The 25923-nt window shown below is 38.2% G+C and overlaps 1 protein-coding gene across 22 annotated transcripts in view; it reads left to right on the top strand.

The window, feature by feature from the left end:
* DLG2 (discs large MAGUK scaffold protein 2) overlaps window positions 1-25923 on the top strand; it is a 1027745-nt gene that overhangs the window by 370465 nt on the left and 631357 nt on the right. For 13 of the 22 annotated variants that reach the window (XM_035343430.1, XM_035343450.1, XM_035343416.1 and 10 more), the window contains one exon: window positions 22381-22461. The exons of the other annotated variants lie outside the window; for them this stretch is intronic. In XM_035343430.1, coding sequence (XP_035199321.1) covers window positions 22381-22461 — 81 coding nt within the window. The remainder of the gene's footprint in view (window positions 1-22380; window positions 22462-25923) is intronic. 22 annotated transcript variants of the gene reach the window in all.

The following is a 25923-nucleotide window of genomic DNA, read 5'->3' as shown; positions in this document are numbered from 1 at the left end:
TATTTTATTTTATTTTATTTTATTTTATTTTATTTTATTTTATTTTATTTTATTTTATTTTATTTTCCTATTAGGAATTGCTTAACACCCTCAATGTAATGCCTGTACCTTAGGAACAGGTACAGCCCCTCTCCCCCCCCGCGAGCTGTTCTTACCCATCATCAATGTGTGTAGGAAAATATAAACTGTACATTGAATTGAGATCAACAGACTGAAATTTTCTGAGTCCAAAGTAGGAAATTACTTGGCCCTGCCAGGAAGTCCTCTCAGAGTTAAGTTCATATGGTGGATCCTCCTCTTCAGTACTGTTCCCAGCTGCTGAGGAACATTTCAGTGCTGAAGTACTCTGGTATCAGAGGTGAGTAGACCATGACTTCGTACGTTTTCTTGAGCTTATCTTGAACTCTGTGGATACTGCAGAAAGCAATATTACTGAAGACACAAGGATGGCCTAAGGACAGGCAGGAGGCAGCACCAGGGAGATCCTGGTGGGGAAAATAGAGAAAAGGCATGAGGAGAGATAGGGCAGAGAGAGCAGCTCAGGGTCAGGAGGATAAAGCAGTGGGCTAGGGTTAAGACAAGGGTCCTGAGAGCACAAACAGAAGAGAAAGCAATACCAGTGAGGTCTGGCTAGATTGAAAATTGTAAGGAAAAAAAACCTTTGATTACGAATCCTCTGAAATGAAAGGCCCATCTCCTCAGTCAAGTAGGAGTTAACTCACAGGAAGGCAAACAAGTGATACTGTTTCATCACTTGCTAGCTGTCACTTGTTGGCTCTGGCCAACTTCTGGGCGGGCAATGCCCAGGCATTTTCTAAAAGCATCAGGATCAGATGTTATAAATAATTCTGCTTGTGTGGAAATACCGTATCTCATCTTTTGCCACTGTCCTGCCCACGAGCTCCCTGTACATCGTGAAGGAGATGGGTGGCTGATAGGAGATTCCCTGAGAATGACTATGACTACTCCGTAACAAATGTTAGGGTAGTAGAAATTAAGATGTCAACACTAAAAGTGCTGTTTTTAAATATTTGTTTTTTTGAAAAGTTTATAAACGGAAAGAATCTCCTGTTGCAAGTGGGATGTTCAGTCCCTGCACCATTTAAATCACTGGCATTTTTTCCATATTTTGCCAGAATATCTGCTTCAAGCAGCTGTCAGGGGCTGGACACTGGACTGGATGGCCCACGGTGCTTGCTGTGCATGCTCACATTATGCATGTGTGCATGCATCACATAGCATGTGTGCATCCATCACAACAGAAATATTTGCTGGTAGCACAGCAATGGAGTCTGACTTTCATCACTCCAGGTTACTTAAAAATTCACCTGAAGCTAATGGGCACTATGAATACCCTCTGTATAGTGCCTTTGAATATGTAGCCATGCTGGGAATTTGATTTCTTTTTTTTAAGCTCATAATAGAGCAGAGTTGATTGTCATGATTGCACAAGCACCGGATTATAAATATGACAATAAAGTATACCTATGGAAAAAGTAGGGCAGGAGGCATGTAGCTAAAGGTTACTGAACATTTGGAAGGGGAAATTCAGAATGTGCTCAGACACTCAATTTTTTAATATGCTTTTGCTTTAAATTGTACTTCAGTTACATAAAATGAGATCTTCAAATAGAAATACATAAATACTGGAATAACTTGATGCACAGTTATGTGAACTGTTTAATTTTGCAAATTGACTATTGACTGAGAGAAGGCTAAATGTAGACATTTGTCTTATCCATAAAAGATATCTTAGAAGAGAATGGTGATAAAGTGTTGTGTAAATATATATAAGTGATAACAGCAATAAAACTGAAAACTGTCACGGAACAGTGTTCTCCTGATATTTGAAAAGTAGCTTTTATGTTTCCAATGTAGCTGTCAGAAATATTTCCACTATTGCAATACAGGAATTTATCATTTTCATTTTTCTGATTATATTCCCTTCATCTTAAACATTTGATGTAATATCAGTAATCATTAGGGACAGGATATTTAAAGAGAGCCACCTGGGCGTTGCATTGAATGCAAAGGAAACCTGAATGGAAAGGAAAATTCCTGATGGGGATTCCTGTGACTCCCTGTACAAGTTTATGATTTCTAATCCCAGGAGAGATTGCACAGAATGATCTCATGAAGTATTAGGGCATTTGGGGCTATTCTTTTGAGTTGCCTGGCTCTTGTGTGCAGAGTATTGTTATGAATCCTGAGGGGGGAAATGGCCCTCCTCATCCCACTTCAATGAGGAATCACACCCCTTAGACTGCAGCTACTCAACTGAGCCCCACTAATCCATACGTGACCAGAAGGCAGACTTTCTAGTTTTGGGAAAATGTCTGACTCTTAAACCAAAACTTTTGTTTTTTAATTTTCCATCAAACTGATATTTTGGAAACCTGGATTCTGAGAATTCTGACACATCATTTTAGGGAGATTTCCTTTAGGAGATGCTCACAGCTGTTGAGTGTAATTAACATGGAATGTGCCAAATATGAATTTTCAGAAAGATGTAAGCTGGTGTCAGCACTGAAGTCCGCGAGATGAATCGCCTGGAGGCTCTGTAGCTGTGGTAAGTGTGGTACACAGCCTGAGTCAATAATTAGCAGCCTGCAAAAGACAATGTAGACACATATAAAGTCACTTGCTTTGCGAGACGGGAGCTCATCCCCTGTGGAAACAGACTTGTAACTACAGACCCTGGACCATCTGCCAGGTTTGGGAGATGCTAACTAAAAAATAAAGCAGTTAGTTTCATTGCTGGGTTGTGTTTTGGGATGCTGCCATGCTGACAGTTCTCAGACATGGTTCAGCAAAGGGACCCTTTTGAAGAGAACATGGATGAGACCGCAGAAGGGTAGGTTACTGATACTCTATACCTTCAAACACCCCCTACCCTTGCCCCTTGCCTTTACATGATATTTGAAAACCTGCAACACATCTCCTTGGTTTCATTTAATGATGCCACTTTAGTAGCAACATGAACACCAGCCTCTCTGAACCACTGGGCCAGGAACTAAGGAGCATTCTGAGAAATTGATGTATTTAGTGGACTAGATGTGGTAGAAGGGTCATGATTCCACAATGGGGAGCCTGGAAAATCTGACAGAGAGGACGGAGGCCATAATAGCTGTGGCAGGTTTAGTTCTTCTGGACCTACCACGAGCACACTGGTGATGCTGTGCATCACCAGTGACAGGAAGCAGCTAGTCCAAGCCTAGATCTACAAGATCTAAGAAGTTTGAATTCAGTGAATTACAAAGACGCATACCTACAGGCATTTAAATAAGGCACTATTGTCTGTCACACTTTAAACCTGGTATATAACTTATAACAACCACCTGTTAAAGTAAGTTGCAAGTTTACTCTTAGTCTTGGCACTTACACATATTCTGTGAGGTGTTGTCAGCTGGCAGTGGGATACCTTGAAATCCTTATGGAGGGATATCTCAGTCTGTATTAAACGTAATTCCATCACAGAAAAATCACCTTCAATAAAACATTGAGAAGGCAGTCGTTGCCAGAAAGAGGTTCGTGGCCTTGATTTAGGACAGGGAACTTGGAACTCCTTATTTCTATTTCTGATTCTCACACAGAATTCCTGTTGTGGCTTGGGGCAAATTGCATCTCCTTCCAGAAAATCAAGTTGGTATTTGTGAATCAGTAATTATTGCATGTATGCAGCACTGAAATGAAATGGAACATTGTAAGTACAATGCACCATTGGTTTTAAGGACCAACCTAAAGTCATGGTGGGGTTAAGCCAGGCAAGGTTGTTTAGGATAATATAAGCGAAAATCAAAGCATTTCCTCCTCCTTGTTTGCTGTTCAGTCCCATCCCCACAGTATTTATTTTATAAAGTTCTTCCTCCAGGTCTGAGCTTTCACATCCCAATTTTTGCCTATAGTAAGTTGTCATGGTTGAAATGCAAGCCCCGGGAAAACAGGGTTTGAAATGAAAGTGCTGACAAGCTCTTATCTCCACCCATCCAAGTAATCCTACAATCATTTAATTTATTATGTAAAGTTGCTGTAGGGAAGAAGCACATTCTGGAACTCTGGTTCTTTGAGTTCGCATTTTGTGAAGCTTGTTTAAAAATAGTCATAGGATGATATCTGCAGCAGAAAGGAGACAGAGATGGGTATAGACCTGTTGCAAGGAGGCAAACAGTAACTGCATTGTACTCATTTTGTGACTGTTGAGGAACTATTGGTTAGGCTGATAGTTTGGAGAGGCGTTCAGCCCAGTTCAGAAGGCCATATGACTCTCTTAAACTGTTCATTAAATCCTACACCCTGAAAGCTACAGTAAATCCAGCAAAACACTATAGAGTCCCATCAAACCCAGAACAAAGCAGTCAGCAGAAGTTTGAGTGAAGGTTTTTTTTTTTTTTTTCAGTGCTGTTAGTAGCAGTGTTTTGCACAGTACCTATAAAATAAATAAAATTAATTAATTTTCTGCTAATTGCATTCACTTGTCTGTGTTGCTGTTTGCATTTGGATTTCTGGTCACTGGCTTAAGTAAGATTATAAATTAGCTGGGTGGGAAAAAAAAAAAAAAAAAAAAAAAAAAAAAAAAGTTGGCAGCAAAGGAAAACATAATAAATTTTTGCAATGGCAAAGTTAACTGATGACTAATATTCCATACACAGTAGTTTGGGATATAAAATAACCAGGACAATATGTTTTCATAAGACAGAGTTTGGTGATACATTTTGAAATATGTATTCCCTCCCAGAACAATTAAGAAAGCTCAGGGGAGGAGGGGGAGAGCAGAGAAGGGAGAAAATATGACCTAGAAAATACGCTTGAGGATCTAATTTTGTGTGTCTATACGCATTACAGACATGCCTGTTGCACCTTCTCCCTTAAAGCCCTGGTGTTTTGGACTCTTTAATCTGTGCACCACCCCCCCCCCCAAGAATTTCAGGCACACAGCTCTTTAATTTCACAGCTTTAAGGGCATGTCTTACCACTGTCTTTGTAGCCTTTAAAGATGTTGAAAGCTAGATGAGACTGAGGGAAGTGAGACTCTGTGAGACAAATCTTCAAGTGATTGCAAGATCCGGTTATGAAGAAAGAGCTTTTTTATTAAGTGTCATTGTCATAGGGCCCCTGAGCTTCACACTTGCTTCTTGAGGTCAGGTACAATTGTTGGAACAGAGCAGTGCTGTCTCCATCACAAAGCTGGGAGTTGAACCTCATTCTGGAGCTGGCTTCCTAAAACAGAGTGTTAATTTGCTGTCTGCAATTGCCTAATGTGTAGAGATCTGATGCATAAATCCCTTATTGCTACTGAAGTGTGGCACCTTTTCACACAGCATTAACAACTGCTACTTTCCAGTGTGATTAGAATAAAAATGTTTAGTGTGCAATGGAGCTGTTTTCAAACTAATCCACTTTCTGTGTGCAAGCACCAGATATTTCCTGGCTATTTATATTTACCAAGAGGGACAGTACAGGGCTCCAAGGGTTGATAAAGTTTCTGTTAGTAAATAAGAATTAGTTCCATAGTCTGATGATATTTCTTCTACTGTCTTCAGTTTATTCATAAAAGAGAGAAGCTCAGATAGGATAGGGTCAGCTCACATTATGAGAATGTGTACAAAATAATCACAGAATCATAAAAATGTTGATTGGAAAGGACCTCTATAAGTCACCTCATCAAAATTTCACTGAGAACGGGAGAAATGCGGAGTGATTTAACATGCAGCCATATACCTCACTTTGCAGAAGAAATTGTATGCTTTTTAGCAGTTCTAGGTGAAACATTTCTTCAGCTAAAACAGAAGGAATTTTGGGAAGTGTGATCCAGGGTTTAAAACAAGGGAAAAGAGGTTAAATGTTCTGAGTTTTACTCTCTCTTCTTCTATTGATTGCACAGAAGATATGCAGAGAATCAATGTAACCCCTTTTGATAAAACTGGGAGTGTTGCCAGGGGCTAAGATTGAAGGGGCTGCTGTTACAGGGGTGAGGATTTCACCTTTTATGGGTTAGTTGATCTATTTGTAAAACAGAAAGAAAAGCTCTAGCAGTTTGTGAGCTTAGTCAATGTTATCAAAAGAATTTGGGTACCAGCTCCCATTGCTTCTGATGAAAATTAAGCATCTTCTAAGGATCTGTCCATGCAGTACTTCTCTTCCCCCAGTGCTTCCTTTGTTCATTCCTACATCTTATCTCACTACTTTGCGTTACTTCTCAAATATGTATATGTGCTTTCTGTGCTGTTACTGGATCTCACTTAAAATTCACTGTTAGACTCCAGGTCAGTGGATGTGGTTGGGAAGGAGAATGAAGTTTACAGAGAATTTCATGAGTAAATGGTGGACAGGAATAGAAAAATGTGTGCATGCCTTCTCACATATATGTGCATACGTATATAACAGGGCACTAAGCTCTGCACTTTACACTTACCTGCTACATTAGAAGTACTCCCACTCTTATATTCTCAAAATTTGGTGACTGTAGGCCTTGGATGAGGTAGTGGGTGGGAGAAGAAGAATGTCTGTTTAAGGCTGTAAAGCTGCATTTGAAAGTGTAAAAAAGTTTGTGATACAGAGGTCTATTTGCCTTATATAGAACATGCAAGCTGACAAGTCCCTGAGGTTTCTTATGCAAGAGTGAGAAGTCAAACAGGACTTTGAATGGTGCAGTAAAGAGCAACACATTTTTCTGTCAAAAACTCTAATGAGTAACATTCTGCCAATTTATAAAAATATCTCTTTCTTACGAAGATGGGCTTCTCACTACAAGGACATCAAAGGCCTGGAACATGTCCAGAGAAGGGCTATGATGCTGGTGAGGGGCCTGAAACACAAGTCCTATGAGGAGCGGTTGAGGGAACTGGGGTTGTTTAGTTTGGAGAAGAGGAGGCTCAGGGGAGACCTTATTGTTCTCTACAGCTTCCTGAAAGGAAGGTGTGGGGAACTGGGGGTCGGCCTCTTCTGATGGATAACTTGCTATAGGACTAGAGGGAATGGCCTCAAGTTGCGCCAGGGGAGGTTCAGATTGGAAATGAGGAAATCCTCTCAGAAAGAGCAGTCAGGCATTGGAACAGGTTGCCCAGGGAGGTGGTGGGGTCACCATCCCTGGGGATGTTTGAGGAAAGGTTGGGTGTGGTGCTTAGGGACATAGTTTAGTGGGTGACATTGGTGGTAGGGTGATGGTAGGACCAGATGATTTTGGAGGTCTTTTCTTACCTTAATGATTCTATGATTCTGTGAAGAAGAATTTCCTTCAACTTTTCCTTCAACTATGAAGATTTTCTTCTTCTCCTTCAACTTCAACTCCTTCAGCTAAGAGCTAGTAAAATTAAAATAGTACAAGAAAGGAAAAAAGTGCAGATTTCACTTTAAATTTCCTACATAATTTATTCCCCTGGTTAGATTATGAGAAACATATTGTAGTGAAACACCTCCACATTAGTGGTTCTAAATTTGGGTAAACCACATAAATGGCTAATGTAAAGATCAAGACATTTTACGAGATGCCTATCCTTTGGTGTATTTCAGCTTTAAGATTTAGGGTCAGGGGTTTTTATTGAGGTGATTGTGTACAAAATTTAGTCAGACTTCAGTCAGAGTTGGCACCTAAAGAAACATGGTTTTCACACCAAGATGGCTACTTGGTGTGAAAATATTGCTGCCGTTTAAAAGTGTGCAAGACCTCAGATCACCTTCTCTTGCTTTTCCTACCATGCTTAGATTAATTAGGAAAACAAACAAAAACCAAACAACCTCAGAAATCATCCAAGGATTTTAGTTTGTGGACCACTAAATATGATCCATCAGTTTCTCTTGGATTTCAGTTGGATTTAGGGTCAACAAATTTTGGCACAAAATTTACCAAGGAGGACTAAAGCAGACATGAATTAGATGGCTTTTTTGAGTTTCATATAAAGCACGCAAAAGTGATAAATTAGAGTAAATAGAACATTTGTTTCGTATTCTTTAGCTATTATATTTTTATTTTCTACATGTGAATAAAAGTCTTGATAATATTTGTTCACCAGCTTCAAGATAAAATTCATTTTCTTGGCATGATGAATATGGATTTTTTTTTGGTTTTCATCCAAAAAGATTAGTGTGTCTAATGTAGCTGTAGCCAAACAAAAGAGAAGGTGCTGAACACCAGAAAGAACTGAATAGTTTTTGAACTTGTTACTCTGTAAGTTACATTTTCTGTATGTAAAGCTTTGAAAATGAAGTGAATTTGTCCACTTCATAGTAATTTTCTTGAGCCTACAGTGTGTAAGTGTAACAATTCTGTGTATGATGCATACCAATATAATGATGTTTAAAGTTATAGCAACATTCCTGGAAGAGTAAGACCTTGTTGGCATCTACCATACTTACTGGTTAGCAGGTGAGATCCCATAAGAAAAGAAAAGTACTTTATTAAGGAGTGCAGGCTGCATGCAGACATGAAAACTTGTTGGTATTCCCAGCTCCCGGATGTGCTGTTGCATTCAGCTGCGATCCACAGAGATCAGTTTCAGGTAAATCCCATGACAGAAAGCACATTTTAGAACAAATGAACCTTGAAAAAATGACAAGTGAAAAAAGCCCTGAATTCTTAAATGAGTTCTGTAACTGCTGCTTTGTTTGTTTGTTCGTTTTGTCTGAATATTTTCCTTTTTTTTTCCTTTTTTTAAATTTTTTTTTCATTTTTTTTTCATTTTTTTTTTTTTTTTTTTTTTTTTTTTCTTTTTATTAAGAGATTTAACTGTATTCACCAGCACAGGTTGCCCAGAGTGGCTGTGGAGTCTCCCTTCTTGGAGACCTTCAGAAACTGCCTGGACATGGTCCTGGGCAGTCTGCTCTGGGTGTCCTTGCCTGAGCAGGGGCTGGACCAGATGAACCCAGAGGTGCCTTCCAACCTCAGCAATATTGTAGTTCTACAAGAACTTCCAGTCACAAACCTTGGAGCAAAATTCACTAGAGCAGATTGATAATTGCATTGGGAATGCCTCTGGAAAAGCACTGTGTCTCTCTTGCTCATGTACATGGTGTAGGTAAAAGTAAGGGAAGACAAGAAACTTTGACCTATTGGTCTTGGGGACTGTTTTTGCTTCTTTTTTCCTTTCATGCAGGTGAGCCTTGAAGAGGGAGCTCTGTTTAGGCCACCCAGCTCTTTTCAATCCACAATACTTGATCTACTGAGACTTTTAGAATGCAGCCAAAAAGTAGCTTTTTTTTCCTTCATTTATCAAGAGAGGCTTTGACTCACCTAGAAAGAAGGTATCTGTACTGTTCTCAAACTTCTCACAAAGCTTCACATTGTAGAGTAAAGATAGGGTGGTCCTTGGTGGGCACTGTATTGCAGGAAAAATAATAAATTAGGGAGACGTTTGCAGTTTGAATTAAACTTCTGTTGATTTTAGTAGAAAATTTGGTTGGATCTGGAGATTCCAAAGTCTGGTACAAATTTCTTAATGAGAAGCCTCAGGTCTGGGTTCTTCTCCTGAAATTTATGCAATTGGATATGTTTTATTTTTATTTGAAAAGACAAGAATGGGTTGGATAATGGTGATGAAATTAGAAAATACTAGGTGAAGCTTTTTTATGTTTCCTGCTCCTCACCCCCCTCATCCCGCCCCGGCTTGAAGAACTGTACTTTTCTTTTATCTTAAGAAAAATGAAACAAAATAAAATTGACAACAGCCTTCACCTGTGTTCTGTTGCTTCACTTTCTAGAGATGCAGTGTATCCTTTTCAAACTTAATGGGTCCTCTTCTCTAGAAATCTTTGCAATCTAGAAATCAATCTAATTGAAAATCCAAGAAGTCAGTGACATTTTTCTATCCACATCCTGTGATGGAGTATTAACCTACCATCCTGCACATCCACTTGACTTTTCAAGGACTTCAATTGGATACTCAAAAGCTGTAGAGCCATTGATTGTCATTTGACTTATTGTGAGTAAAATCATATTTGTTTTTATTGTATACTTCAAACTGATGGAGCTAAGCAGTGATGTGTGGCTGTTTACTCTTTTCTGTATAAAATGTTAACCCTTGCCTCAAGGAGGGATTAAACCTCTGTTTTCTTCTATTTCTGGCCCTACCACAGGCTTCTGCGACTTGAGTGTATGACCTGTTACTATATATACAGGCAAACTATTGTATTATTTAATGCTACTATCTAGTCCTATTTTCAGCACCATGATTGATGGTGACTGACGATTCAGTTTTATGCTGATTTCACCAAAAGCAGTAGCAGTGTTGCCATTGTGTGGGCACGCAGCTGGGGTTGTGTTAAGCAGGCAATCTAGTGCAAAAATATTTTTACAGTCCAGTCAGTGACAGAGGTAGGAACAAAGCAAACACAGGGCTAAACTCAGAGTTCCAAACAGCACCTTTTTTCCCCAAGTTTTTAGGCTTCAGCATTCCCAACAGTAAAAAAAAAAAATAAAAAAAAGAAAAAAAAAAAAAAAGCTGAATATCCCTTTAAGGGAAAAACGTTAATATACAAGATCTAATTACCTCTGTCTAAGCTGATACGCCTACAGTACCTTTTACATAACCCAAACACTTGAGTTCCAATTATACAATTATATTTTAACATGTATTAAGTGCTATTCCTTTAGGGAGGAGACTTATACTGAATATTTTAACTAAACTCCTTCCTCAGTACAGACCTATATGGTAGGGTCTCATTTCACTACAGTGCCAAAGACTTGGTTTTCTTCTCAGTTCCTTTCCCCTTGAGTACACCAGCTGACTCTTCAGAAAGCACATTTTCCGTGTCTGCAGTACTGACAGACATATCTTTATATGTATCACAACTGCAGGGTATAAAGCTAATTTTCTTGGGGTCAGTAACTGCACTGTAACTGCAGTTAGATCAATAATGCTTGCACAGTGCTAGGATCCTTTTTTTTTTTTTTTTGGGTACAGTCTGTGGCAAGGTCCAAATCTCTAGAGGAAGCAGCATGCTCAAAAGTGGAGAAAAGGCTGTCTGCTTGTTTTGTTTTCTAGTATGCCTTGTTCTGGAGATTGATAGCACAAAAAAACTGCACTTCCCTTTAGAATCATAGAATCACATAAGTTGGAAAAGACTTCCAAGATTCACCTGAGAAAAGAGACCAAAACCCTCCTCGCTGCAGCCTCCTTCCAGGCAGTTGTAGAGAATGATGAGGTCTCCCCTCAGCATCCTTGTCTCTGGATTTTCACTTTAGTGAAAAGGCAGATGATGACTCCAATGACAATTCTCATTTTCTGGTATCTTCACGCAACTTCTCTAAGACCCAGGAGCCCTGGTCTGCAGGGAAGACTTGTTGAGGAAGGCTATTTGCTGCATACTCTCAATTGCTAACATCAATGAGGTTTGTAGGCCAGCACCTCTGAAAACCCAAAGCCTAAGTTTAGACTGAGAAGCTTAAATGTATTCCTACATGCACAGCTAGCTTGAAGAAGAAATAGTGAGTGGAGGACAACCCTGGTGAGCAAGGCTGGGCATTGCTGGTGCTCCTCGTGTAGATTAAAGGTGTGTGTGGCAATGGCTGCTGGTGAAGGGGAGGTATCAGGGCCCAGAAATGTTCTGCTTCTTCCCATCCCTCAGCATCAGCCCATGTCAAAAACTAGCATAATCTAGGTTGCAACCGCACAGCTTGTGCTGAGTTCAGTGCTGCTGTAGAGGTTACCTTACCAGCAGGTGAACCACCTGGTGTAACACTGACACGGCTATTTCTATACTGTACTGGAGTCATTCCTGCACAGTGACTTCTGTGTAAAATATCCCCTGCTTAGAAAACCAAGTTTTGAAACTACTGAATAAAGTTATTGCATGGGGCAGTACTATTCACCCACCAGATAAACTGAGCTTTTGCTTAAAGAAAATGTGGACACAGTTAATTATAAGGTAAAATTAAGTTATTGAAACATTAGATATGTGTTATTCTACTTGCACAAAACCAAAAAATCTGGAGGTTAAGTTCCCATGGCAACCTTAGCTCTGTCTCCTGTGTGCAGTTGATGTGTGTGTATGTTTGTATAAAATAGGATCACTCATTATCATGGACATGGTCAGAGTGATTTAGGACTTGCTTATCAGCAACCTCTTAATCAGACCAGAAATCTCATCTTTAAAAGTGGTTTATTTCTGATATTTCTCTAGCCAAGTGTTGCAATGTAGAGGGGATTATAAATTTCTGTCCATTCTGATAAGTACTCATTCTAAAGCATAATGTATGAACAATCCGTATCTTCTCATAAATCTGATCTATGACTTTTCAAATTTAGCTACAGTTTGTGATAGACACCCTGTAGTCATGTATCCCATGAGCTAGTAAGATCAAATCGGCACCCATTTTTTTTTGGATGAACTCATTGGTATCAAACACTTGATTACACATCACACTTTGATGATACCACTTAATACTGCAGAGCTAATTTCACCCACAAAGCTTTTTGAAAAGGGCTGAGCACCATTTGCCTATCTGTCAGGGATTACGGATGCTGCAGTCATCTGATGATGTAGCTGAATTGTCTCCAGTCCTCCCATATCACTTGAACCAATGACATTTCCAGTGCACATTCTCATGCAATGCTCCCTTAATCTCTTCATCTCCATCTCCCACCTCTCCCATATTCAGTTTTTCCAAAAGGTGCACATCAGACATGAGAAACTGTCTCTCAGGAATGCAGGTGTCAGGAGAGCGAGGGGACTGATGAGCAGGGCTGGGGAGGTGTTTAGTGCTGGTGTAGGGAGAGACTGGCAGCTGTAAGAAATTTGAGCTACTTTGTGTAGGCAGAATGAATAAGGGGAAGTTAGGTGAAAAAAGCACATAGTATACTCTTGTGAAATGTGATGGTAAAGGCATTAAAGGGCACTGTTCATTTTATTGCTGTCATGAAATTCAGTGAATGACATGTGCATGGTAGTGAGCTTTACAAGCACGATGTACAACTACTTGTGTGTGTGGTTGCCCTGTAATTCTCTGTTTTCAGTAACATAATTCTTTAGGGTAGTAGCTCAGAAAGAGGATTAATATTTCAGAGGACAAACTGTGGATGTATCATTTTCTTATACAAATAAATACACATCCCTTCATCTTCTGAAGATGGGCAGATTCTTGCTGAGCTGTTGCGTGAAATCAATACTAAAAACATTATATAGAGAGATAAAATAAGCATAATCTATGTATAAATATATTCTCAGCAGACTCACAAAGTAATATGAAGATTTGCAGGCTTTCAAAATCCAAAAGATAGCAACCTAAAGACAGAAGAAAGAAGAGTTCATTTTATTTATTTTATTTATTTTATTTATAAAAGATAGCAACCTAAAGACAGAAGAAAGAAGAGTTCATTTTATTTAAGAGCTATTTAAAGGAGATATAGGTATTAACTCACCAAGAATTCATCTAAGGAGAATTGAGAAATATTCAGAAAGAAACTTCATAAAAATTCTATTCTGTTGTCAGTTGGGGGATGAAATGTTATAACAATTAAATTTGGGAAAGTCTTTAAAGAGTATATCTCCTTTAAATCTAGGAAGGTTGGACCTACTGATGTAAAACAATTATTTCTATTCTTTAAATACATTTTTTTTTTTCCTTGTGAGTCATGAGGTCAAATTCTAATGCTTAGCATCCTGCTAAAATTAAACAGCACAAAGATTTCCTGCCAATGTATTTCTGAATTTGTGTATTTTATTTATATAGAAATAGCACACATTCTAAAATGCATATTTATGCCCCTGAAAGCACTAACAGTTATATTCCCCAAATGTTTTTCATTGTAATTATATTTCTCTTGTCTGTAGTAACATTTGCTTCATTTTCTGATAAAGAAATATTTGAAATTGAATGTTAAAACAGGTAGGATGCATTTTAAATGAGTCTCATGAAAGACCTCTTTTCAATTAGTCCTCTCTGAGACAGCCAGTGAATACCTCTGTGTTCACATTAGTAAGACAGTCTCTGGGTCATGGGAGGTGACATCAGATTTCTCTGACTATTTCCAGCTTGCTGAAACCAGACATAGTCTAAAGATGACCTATTGCAAGTGTTGTTGAACCAAGGGATTGCTGAGCACAATTTGTAGAAGGAGTTAAAAGGAACAGAGAAAATACACAGAGGAGGAGAGTGAAACACTTCAAAGCCAGCCTCACTGGAAATGAAATTCTCCAGGAAGGTGGAGGACAATGAAAACAACACCACTCTAGTTTTGCAGGCAGTGAATACCAGCAAAGGGCAGCTTTTTTTCTTATGATACCTGGTTTTGAAATACTTGATATGTTTGATAGGTTTTGTTGCCTTAGCCAAAGAGACCGTAAAACTGAAGTAAAGAAGCTCAAGGAATGTTTAATACCCCATAAGCATGAAATATCAATAGTAGTTTTAATCAGAGATACAAAAGGTTGAGGAAACTGTGAGTGAAGAGCCATTTGGCATTGCTGGGGTGTTGAGTCTGTGATGAGAGATCATGTTGGAACATATGCATTGAGATGTAAGTATAGTCTGCTGTGCTCCCCACGCTGATGATCCTTGGTGTGCACGCCATGGACACACGATAAGTCTATATTCTGTATTACACCAGTATTTGTTTTCTCCCAGTCATCTAACTGGAGTTCTTCCAAGAGCACATCAAAACCACTTAGCTGTCCTATAGCAGAAAATAGTGGAGAAGAGATTCTCATCCCAACACAGCTCATGCAATTGGGAGGGTAAACAAAGCTAAGGAATGTCTCTAAGAATCCCAGAAAGAAAGATGTAAGGATTTGACAAATAAAAGAAGACACCAAATCCAGGCTCAGAGTAATAGATGAATATCTATTATCCTAATTGAGAATCCCAGTAGGGTAAGAGAACTAAGTGTATGGCATCAGAACTCCAACCATAGCAAAAGTGCACGTGGAGTTGCAAAAGCGTTAGTTAACAGAAGCCAATGTGCCGGATGCCACAAAAGATAAAGTGGAAAGAAGGATGGATTAAAGCACTTCAAAAAAGTTGGCAAGAGCAAACAGTGTGCTTTGTTCACACAAATCCTCATAGGAACAATGAGCAGCAGTTTGTCAGGAGATAAATGCACTGTTGAACTGAAAGTAAATGGGACATTTATGAAGTTGGACATGGTGTACACTTCATTATATTGTAAGAAACAGTTGTTTTTATTGTCAGAAAAGTACAGGTTTGGATACAAAATAGTAAATTTACTATTAATAGTAAAAGAGATCAGTGCTGCACATATCCCGTTAAAGTGCTTTCCAGATCTTGGGGCTCTTGAGGGATGGAGGGAAAGTATGAGGTGTCGTCTCCACTGGACAGCATGGTCACATTAGTGTGCAAAGGCTGACCAGGGAGGGAGGACTCTAAAGAGCGGAGTTTACTCAGGAGACTGTTATGTTAAAGGGGTATTGAACTAACTGGATGGATGAACAGCATAGCATGTTTGAGGATTCTCAGCTTGTAATGGTACCAAGGAAAGCATACGCTTTATTAGCAGAAAGAATGGAAAAAAAAAAAAAAATTATTTCCTCATCAAGAAACTATTCCTAGAAATGAAGGAAGCAGAGTGGAAGTTGAAAAAAATATTCTCCAAGAGTAATAAATCTGCCAAACCACAGACATTTAGCAGTATTTTATATGTCATAGGGCATCTGAGACATCCACAAATGTATTTGTGGTAGATATGACACCACAGCCATAGGAAACCTTTGCCTTTTGGCAGTGACAGATGAAGACTAGACAGGTCTCTCTGGCACTGAAATGGCGTAAACACCCTCATCTCAGTGGCTGAGCATGATTCTAGCCTCCAGAGGCATTGGAGGATGATGGAGACCAACTAATCTCCAATTTGTACAGTTAGGTAAATGACCCTTACCTTAAGGATAAGCAGAGCAAGCACACTTACTAGCTTTGCTAAGAAAAAAGAAGGGAATGATGTTTCAGAGAAAATTTATGCCAGGTGTTTTTATGAGCTTGGTGAATCAGCAGATGTCTTAGAGAAACAGTACAAATATTTCTGCTCCTTCAAACCCTGTAAAACACTTTTATTTTCTTATATTGCCATTTGAGTTGTGCTGGACAACTAAAATATTCCGGTGGAAAGCACGTCTGTGATATCCTCACAAGCAGTAGGACCTAGAAAGGTTAGAAACTCATGACTGGATTCTCTCTGGAAAAAAATGGGGTGCTCAGTCAAAGCTGAATGAACTGCTACATATTAGATTATTTGCTTTTTGGGAGTACTTGTAGGTCATAAAACTGATCCAAGTTAACATCCGTAACCTCAACACACATGGCTTTCTTTGAAGAAAAATAAATACTGTTTTACACTTTCAGGGGAAAAAATCCGACAAACCTACGTATTTGTGCTTGACTATTATCCTTTATTAGGAGGTGAACGAGGAGCTCATGCATATCAAGTCAATTTTTGACGTACCTAATGCAACTGGCTGAGAAATATCTGAGAAGAGACCACAGTTTACTGAGCATGAGTTTAAGTAGTTTTCACTAAACATTGGGTTTAATCATGTAGCCTCTTATCACAATTCCCTGTCTAAATGGCAGGTGAAAAGGATGTTAAAAACAAACAAGCAAATGAACAAACAAAGAAAAAACTGCTGTTGCAGAATCAGTCAGACTGTGTCATTGCTGATAGCTCTGATTAACAGAAATCTGAAAACAAGCATATTTCCATTTCTAGAAACCACTCTTAAAGTCATTGGTGACTGCTAGATGGAAGGAAAAACATCGTCAACAACAACAAAAAACATGGCATAGTAAACTCTACAATTAGAAGTGCTGGGTGATTTTACTTCAGGTAGTGCATTGTGCACCTCTGGTAGTGGAAAGTTGCTGGGTCTGCATGGCTGTACAGGAGGTGGGTTTCCACAGTCCGGCTCCGGGTCCCTTCTAGAGCAGTTTTGGCCTGGAAGAGACCAGCTGGATTAATCCAAACCAGAGCTAGGGCTTCAGCCAACAGCTAGCGTTGAGGCTAGCGAGGGTCCAGGCTTGAGCCTGCTGCTCAGCTGCCTTTTTTTTGGAAGTACAGCCATTTCCAGGAGTAGTTCCTGTATTACATGGGTTAAGCTAGCCAGCAGCACTAGCAGCAACATCAACAGAAAACAACAAAAACAAGCAGTTTCATAGCTGCTTGACAGCAAAAGTAAGGCTGTTTCAGGTGAGACCTGCTGGTCTGAAGCAACAACTCTGGAAATCTCCAAACTAATTATACTCTGCTAATAAGGTTACTTATTAGATTGACCAACAGTACGTGAGCCTATACAGGTGTTTTTTAACCATTAATTTGGGGGCTGGGAATGAAAGGCGTGCTTTGGGGACTGCTGCTTTAATGGCTGGGTTTTCCATGGAGTGAGCTCCTGCTTACCTCTCAGTAAGAACACACAAGGAATAAGGAAGATCTCTTGAAATACCCCTGAACACTGACTGATCTCTGAATGCCACATGAGCATCAGTAGCCTGTATTCTTTTTATCAATTTCATGAATGGTTTCCAAGGATAAGACTGAAGAGCTGTGTTTTTGCAACAGTTATTTCAGCATTTGTTTTTACAGAGACAATTAAGTGGAAAAAGAAGTGTTTATGGAATGCCAGTTTAGAAACATGATTTTTCTAGGCTAGCAGTGAAAAGTAATAGGCTGGCAACAGAACAAGCATGTATCCTGCATCCCATGTGAAGATGTGACATCTCTGCTCTTGTCTGATACAGTTCTTTCACTTGGCTCCTCACCTTTCTTTTCTTGCACGTGTTCCCTTACTAATCCCATTCCCTCCAGCTCATCCAAGATAGTATTCAGCAGGTACTGATACTATACTCTGACTAACCAGGATCCCTGCTGCCTCTCTACAGGCAGATTCATACATGAAAGCACAGGTCTGACTGAATTTCAGAGGCTTCTTTGAACCCATCATTATTCTTCTCCACAGTTCCTCCCAAACCTTTTGTTTTTACAGAAGCAATTGGCTTAACTGAAGAGGAAAGACATGATTTTATTATTATTATTATTTTATTTTTATTTTTTTCTGGGCTTCAGTCCCAAAGTAGATTTCTGCTCTTTCTCACTTTCTCTCATTCTTTTGAACCCTTCCTTTACTGTGCACTTTTGCTTTAAGCCAACAGGGCATGGGACATGGAGGCAGTCAGATCCTAGCTGCAGAAATCCTGGATGTGGCACGCCGTCCCAATTCCCGCATCCAGATCGAGAATTAGAAGGGAAGGCAATTCATAACATGGTTATTATGTAAAACATATGCACAAATTGAGGCATTGTGTACACTAGCATAATTATCCATTGCTGACAATGAATATGCTGGTGCTGAATGTGATTAACCTGCGAGCGCAGCCAAGAACTATTCTTGTTTCAGAGAGCCCATGTTAAACCTGCCTGCTTGTAAAACTGCTCGGCGCAGCTTTAATTGCACCCATTGCTGGCACCCATTGTCAATAACAAGCATTTTTTGCTGCTGTAGACAAGGGTGAAAATGTAAGAATGTTGCAGTGAGCCAAAGCTTGAAAGCCCTCACTTAGCTCCTATGCTCAGGATTTAAACTACTGGGGAAACTTTATGTCTCTGGCTATTTATTATTACATACACCATGTTCTTGGAAACCACTCCACATTTAACAGCAGTTAAACCCATCTGCTGCTCCTGAATTTTCATTTCATTCACAAGCCTGCCTGTTTTAAAAGTATTTTTGGACTCATCACCAATGTGCTATCAAGCTTTTATTATTCTGCTGTAAGTTGGCAAGAAGAAAGACTCAAATTTTAAAAGGAAATGGTAGCCTCCTATATATTTCTAAGCTTTTACTTGAAATTTCTCTTCCCCTCATTGACATAATTGAAGTTTTTAGTTTAAATGCAGTTATTTGCCACAAAAGTTCAACACCCCATTGCTAAATGCTGATTTTAGTGTTGCTTGTAATTGTGTGTAAATTCTGCATAATTATGTCATTGGTGTAAGGAATATATCTGAATTTAACAATGTTGATTGCAGTATACTGAAGTTCCTGTAAGGGCAGATTTTCTTGCTTTATTTACACACAGTATCACAATTTTCCTTACACATCTCTTCTCCCTTTTTCTTTACACACCTCTCTTCCCTTTGTTCATGTTTTATTACTCTTACTTGGCATTGCAATACTTCAGTGCCCTCTATGTAAGCTTAGCAGGGATTTTGTAGTTCCTTGAGATTTTCACATGTTCTTCTTCAATTTCTGAACGTTTTGTTCTAGCAGAAAATTTTATTTTCCTCAGTTTTCTTTGGGTGACTTGTAGGATACTGTCTGATGTTCTTGTATGAAAGTAAATTTTGTTGGACCTCGCGGTATTGAATATGTGCCATTCCTTTTCCATGGCAATAAATAGATCCTGCTTTAATCCACAGATTCACAAGGCTTTCCAGACAGTGGTCCAGTTTAGGTGCATGTAAGCCCTTCAAAAGAGGAATACTTGAACACTGAAACCAGTTTGTCTGTAGGTCTTGTGTAAAAGTTTGACTGTTTTGTTTGTTTGTTTGTTTGTTTTTAAGTGAGCTGTCTTGAGGGATCACAAGTGTCATAGTTGCTCATAACATTTAAGATAGCTGAAACACTTTGTTTTTTTTTTTTTTTTTTTTTTTTAATTAATGAGCAGGAGATTTAGATTTTCTATACAATAAAACTCCAAAACTTAATATTTAAAGAACATATTTATAATATATACCATTAATATCAATGTCATTGTCTATTATTAAATAAAAGTCCTTAAAGATCATAAAATGAAGACTCTTTGGGGTGAGATGCAGTTGTCTAAGTTAGGCATGAGGTGTTATTTTAGATGTCCTGCAAGATCTAAGATGTTCCTGTGGCTGTCAGAAATGACAGATGGAAACCTACACCCTTCTGAAGCAGCAGCTGGAGACAAAGTGATACCTTACTGCATTTAATGACACTAGAAAACTCTGGGAAACTCATGCTTGCTCACCTTTAGGGTTGTCATACTTATACTCTATGATGTCTAAGACTAATGTTTTATAAACACTTCCTCACTGGTGTTTGAGTAGAATTTATTCAAGAGCCTATTTTTACAAGGGGATTACATTTCTACACCATAGATCCACTCAGTGCAATTTGTACAATCTTGATTTGAAAGCAGGTGTATATATATACATATTTTAAATTAGCACAGAGGAAATATGCCTTTTGCTGTTGGCAGGCTATTAATCATCTGGTTCTGAATTAAAATTGCTGAAATTACTAGGAAATAAACTTCTGATGGAGAAAAGCTATGGAGTCATAGCATGGGGGGCTGGAAAGGGGTTGTTTCAAGGTTTCAGCATCCTAGCAGTTAGGGACATTTTCACAGTGTCCTGTTTAGGTTGATATCTCTGGTTTCTGGCCTCAGTGGAGGCAACTGATCACTATCCCCATGTAATATCCTGTCTTTGGTCTTTCCTAGGCTGTGATTTCTAAACACCTCATCACTCTTTTTCCTCTTCTGTATATTTTCTTCATTTTTGTTCAGTACCTACCTTAAAACATAGTGTCCCCAAAATTATACAGTTCTGCTGCTGGTGTCTCATCATCAGTGATTACAGCACACTAGTTATAACCTATTGTCCTTATACACAGGTATCATTCATATTTTGAAGGAAAGCTGTTTTGCAACAGAACCTCATTCTTGGCTCCTCTTTAGTTAATGATCTCCGTAAATATGTTCCTTACTTGTATTTTTGCATTTAATGTTTCCTTCATCAGAGCAGTTCATAGTGCTCCATGAGCATTTCTTCTGGGTTTATGAATCTCTAAATTTCTTTTTGTAAGTCTTCAGAATCTATCCTACAAACTATACCAAACATACTTATATTCCATGGTTGAAATGCATCAGCCCTGGTGCACTTGTCCATTTATTGCCTCCCAGCCACCCCTGGTAGGCTTGGTCCTGTGTGGGAATCCACAGCCACTCATTACACTGGTTATTCCAGATTTTGTCATGTGAAGAAAATCCTATCCATATGAGTTTGACTGAATATTCAGACCTAAATCCATCCTACTTATACAAGGCGTGGTAGAAATGCATCCTCCAAAGGGCAATTCAGTGCATTTAAGCTTTGAACCGTACTCAGGAGTTTCCCATGTCTCAAAGGACTCTGCTCCCAGCTGGTACATCCAAATGCCTGAAGTTTGACAGCATCAGTATAAACCTCAGCTCTTAATAATACTGTTTTATGACAGTAGTAATCCTTTCAAGCAGAGCTAGAAGTCTCTTTTCTTTAGATTATACTTAACATTTAAAATGTTATACTTTCATTATTTTTTTTTTTCAATTAGTAGTTATTCTATATACTGACAGTGTTTCAAGACTTCCCTGAATGTCTTGTTAGCCTAGTGGTTTTATGCTTACAGGTAAAAAGACTTAATCTTGCAGGTGAGAATGAAAAAAATACTAGTGTTTCTCCTTTTGCATTAAAAAAGTAGTATCTTTTAATAATATTTTTTAAAAAAAGTCTATAAAGTAGTATACTACAAGGTGAGGATAAACTTTACATAAACATCATAAAGAATACAGACTTTGTATAAATGCTTTTTAGTACTTTAGGTATTAAACATTCTATGAAAAAAAAAAAAAAGCCATTGGATGTGTAGCTACAGACATGGTAGTTTTGCTGTTAACAAACTCTGTGATCCTTGCAACATATCTCTCCCTTTTACTTACAGAGCTCTCTATATTGTTGTTTGGTAGGAACTCATGTTTTCTGCAATGGTATTGACTCATGCCTAGTCAGGGGCCTGAATTCATTGCAGAACTTCCATTTCATACACAAACACAAAATAAAAAGAAGCCTGATATACATTAAAAACAGACATATAGTTTCCTACCGTTAAAACTTCACAAATTCATAGTGATAATTAGAGTAGGTTTTAAAATATGGAAGCAACAAGGTTATTTCTAATTTTAGCTAGAAAGGGATAGACTGTGAAGAAAATGTTTAGTTATTCCTTATAGCATTTTTGCTTAATTTGCTAATAATTACTTGAGATCGGTAGATGTTGCATACTAAAAATATACTGAAGTACAGTAATACAGCGTTAATTCTTGTAAAAAATATCTCCCTTTATTGTTCTTCCTTGAAGGAAAAACAGCTATTTAATAGATACCTATAATCAATAATATATGCTTGCATTTTGAATATAGTATAATATAATACTATTTCATTTATGTTAAAAAGCCTTTTGGAACTTCAGTCTCTAATAATACCAATTTACAGCTTGAAGGGAATAGATGGCATGTCAGATAAATTCCCAGAGCGGTTATAGCAGGAAAGACCCCTAACCCCTGAAAAACAAAACCACTCAAGTAAGCACCGTATGCAAACACAATGAAAAATCTGAGTTTGGAACATGTCCTGAGTAGATGTCTCTATGTACTTCCAGAAAGGCCAAGAGGAAGAGAATCCCACAGGTAGAGGCCTTCAGCTGGGACCTTTTCCTGAAATGGAATGGACTAATGCACAGGTGAGAGTAGTGCACTGAGCTGTGGGGAAAAAAAAAAAAAAAAAAAAAAAAAAAAAAAAAAAAAAAAGTGAGGAAGGGAAATAGTTTCTGGACTGCTGCTTCAGAGTTTTGACATTTATTTTTATTTTTTTATTGAATGCCTGAGTAACTGACAAAATGCTGTGGCATATAAGAGGTTCTGCCTTGGTTACATAGTGATCAAACTGAAAACAATTTGGACTTTTTGAAAGACAATTGGCTTCACCTGGCTTATGACATCTGACCAAGTCAATAGTGATAGCCGATTGAGAGACTCTTCCTGAATCCAGTCCTTCTAGCTGGTTTTGGATGTCTCCTATAGATTGAGATGGATCATGCCAGAAAAATGATTGTCTCTCTCCATTGTCTAGACTTTCTTTATGGTCAATTAACATGTCAATGCCTAAATTTTAGATATCTCTTGTGATTAGGAAAATTTCAACTTTTTCTTTATGAAATGTCTTTATTCTCTGTTGGACTTGCAGTGATGCAATCTCTCTCTTAGTTGTAACAGGCAGGACCAACCTGAGATACAGGAAAGTAAGTTTGTTTTGTGCTGAATGGTGCTGCTATCATGGACCTGAGAAGCCTGACAGACAACAGCATTGATGAAGATGTTTTATTTGTTTTATTTATTTTTATCAGAGATCTTTCAGTAAAGGAGTTGTCACTGAAGCTACTAGTATGAAAAAAGTTTCAATTCAAACAAACAAAAAAAAAAAAACAAGCAAACAAAAAAGCCAATGACTTTGTTGCATGATGTTACTAACCTCCATAAATGTCTGTTATCAAAATATTCAGTTTAGTTTACACTGCATTTGTGTTCTCGGTTTTCAGTGTATGACCTCCCACCATTATGGTAATAGACAAGAGAGAAACCTGATATTTTGGTTACTTGCCAGCTAGGTCCTTTGGAATCTCAAGAGAAAAAGGAGACAGGTTAAGATTTCAGGATAATGCTCACTAATGGGATATTTCTGGTAAAAGTATTCTAAAGGGATATATTGTTGATGTCCAAAGTGCTATCCTTGGATTTCAGAGTTAACAAGACACCAGGATAAATAGGGCAGGTGATAATTCTGAGTGACCCTTGCAGAGCTCTCTGCCAGATGGACATCAATTTATAACAGCTTATGATGTCTAAGTAATTTTCGTAAATGTAAGGGCCAAAAATACATGGCCCTTAAGGTGGCAACCCAGGATGAATTCAGTGGTACGTATAATGGATAAGAACTCTTACAGTATGTATCTGAACACTCATTTTCTGCCTCCTAGGATTTTGCAAAAGGTCTAATGAAGCTCATTTTTTGGTTTATTTTGGATGCACATAACTAATTTTTACTGCTTTTTTAACACCTTCAAAGAAGAAAAATGAAGCTAGTCAGTCACTGTTTAATTAATTGTGTCATTTATTCACACAAAGATGAACAAAACCTCTAATACCTCTTCAATACTGAGTGGCACACAGTAGGAGGAAAGTGCCATTTGCTCCTTAACAAGCCCATATGGTAGTAGGAGATCCAGTGTCCCTACTATGCAAACAGCACTGAATCTTTAAAAGTATGTTAAACAACATCTGCCAGTGATAAAATAAGTAAATCAGAATGCTCATTACTTGATAACTTTCACCTAAGAGCCATAAAAAAGGAGATTGAAGAGATTTGTTAGAATATTTTTGAAATTCTGGAGTGTGAGTGTCATACTATTTATTTTTCTTTTTTAAATAATGCTACAGAGCAGGTTAGCTTGATATCATCCATGGATAAATATAGGAATGATTAATGAGGATTTAGCTAAGAAAGCAAGTGTAAGAATAAATTGATAGTCAGCATAGTTTTAAAGCAAAGCAATTATGTTAGATAGACTTCATTTTAGAATGTGAATTTGCTTGATGAATGGCCCTAAATGTCGTTTAGGCTTTTGTAAAGCATTTGATTTAATATTACATTGTATCTTGTTTAGATAAATAACAGTATACTTTGTCAAAATAATATTCATTAAGGACTGCTTAGCTGACGTCTCAAAGTGCTAGTCAATGAGAAATGACCCTCGTGTGGAAATACTGAGAGATAATCTCCCACGATTTAGAACTGGCTGTGGACAACACATTTCAATATTTTCTCAAATTACTTGGAAAGTGACATAAATTCATGGATGGCAAAATTTACAGATCATGCAAAGACTGAAAAAGTAGAAAAAGAGGAGGGCACTGCAGTCAGACAAAGCAGTCCAGTTACAGTCTGGCATGGTAAAACAAAATCCACTCAAACAAAATGATTATTACTTGGAAGAGAAAGATTACACAGCCAGAGGGAAGCAATGCCACCCACACGTACACAGAGGGGACGCCTATGCTGGAAATGAGTGACTATAAGATGGTTTCAGAGGAAAGAAACAGCTCAGCAGGAGTTTATACAATGAACATTTAATGTTAAAGAAAGGACTAAGAGTTAAGAATAAGGAGGTGGCTTCATTTGTCTATGCAACAACAGTGAGATAATGCAAAATATCATGCCAAGTTTTGAAGTCTAGACTTTTGAAATATATTGAATATATATTTATAGAGAGAACAGAAACTAGAGAAAAAATCCTCCAGAGAGAGACATAACTTTATGACAGTGTATTCCTGTGGGGAGACTGGAAATAAGGGGATTCTTCAGTGCAGCATAGAAAAGCAGAAACAAATGCTGGACAGGCTTTTTCTAGCAGTGAGAACATTGGACAAATTATCAAGGGAAGTGGTAAATCTTCACTGCATCACGTTTTCAAGATTAGATGCTTTTCTGAAATAGATACACATGCTTTAGTTTAAGGTAAGTTACTGTTGTCAGTGTTATGAGATGGTGTACGTTAGGCTAAACTCTGTAATATAATGATACATTCTGCCTTGAACTCTGAATATTTCAGGTATGTATTCACTGCTCCAGCACACTCAGCAAAATCTTCTTCAATGCAGGAATATGGGATTAGATGATAGAGCTGAGATTCCACTTATAAACTGATAAACTAAGGCAGTTTATCACCTTCTTCCCCAGCTACTAGCTCAAGTGAAAATATGTGGAGTTGTATTACTTGGTCTGATGAGAGCATTTACTTCCTTTCACCTTTCTTCTTGTGGGTGGATGGAGGCCAGCAATGCTTTTCTCACTCTGTGTTTTGCTTGGCCTGAGATTTTCAGTTGGCATTTCAATGCAAGCATGAATCAATCACACGTTACCTGTGGCTACCTTTTGAAAGTTCAGTAGAAATAATTGCTGTCAATCTCTTAGCTGAAGGGGCTTTTCTCATAAAATACATCTGTATTTTATGTCATTAACACTTCTATTATTAATATCTGGGGGGAGGGGGGGAAAGGGGGAGGGGGTAGCAAGTCAGTGTCATAAGAGATCCTCTAGGTTCACTTTTTTTGCTCTTTTGTTGATTTTTTTTAAAAAAAAACTCCAT

The sequence above is a fragment of the Oxyura jamaicensis genome, chromosome 1 (assembly GCF_011077185.1).
Source record: "Oxyura jamaicensis isolate SHBP4307 breed ruddy duck chromosome 1, BPBGC_Ojam_1.0, whole genome shotgun sequence".
In the NCBI taxonomy this organism is placed as follows: Eukaryota; Metazoa; Chordata; class Aves; order Anseriformes; family Anatidae; genus Oxyura; species Oxyura jamaicensis.
This window is presented reverse-complemented; position numbering and strand designations above follow the sequence as displayed.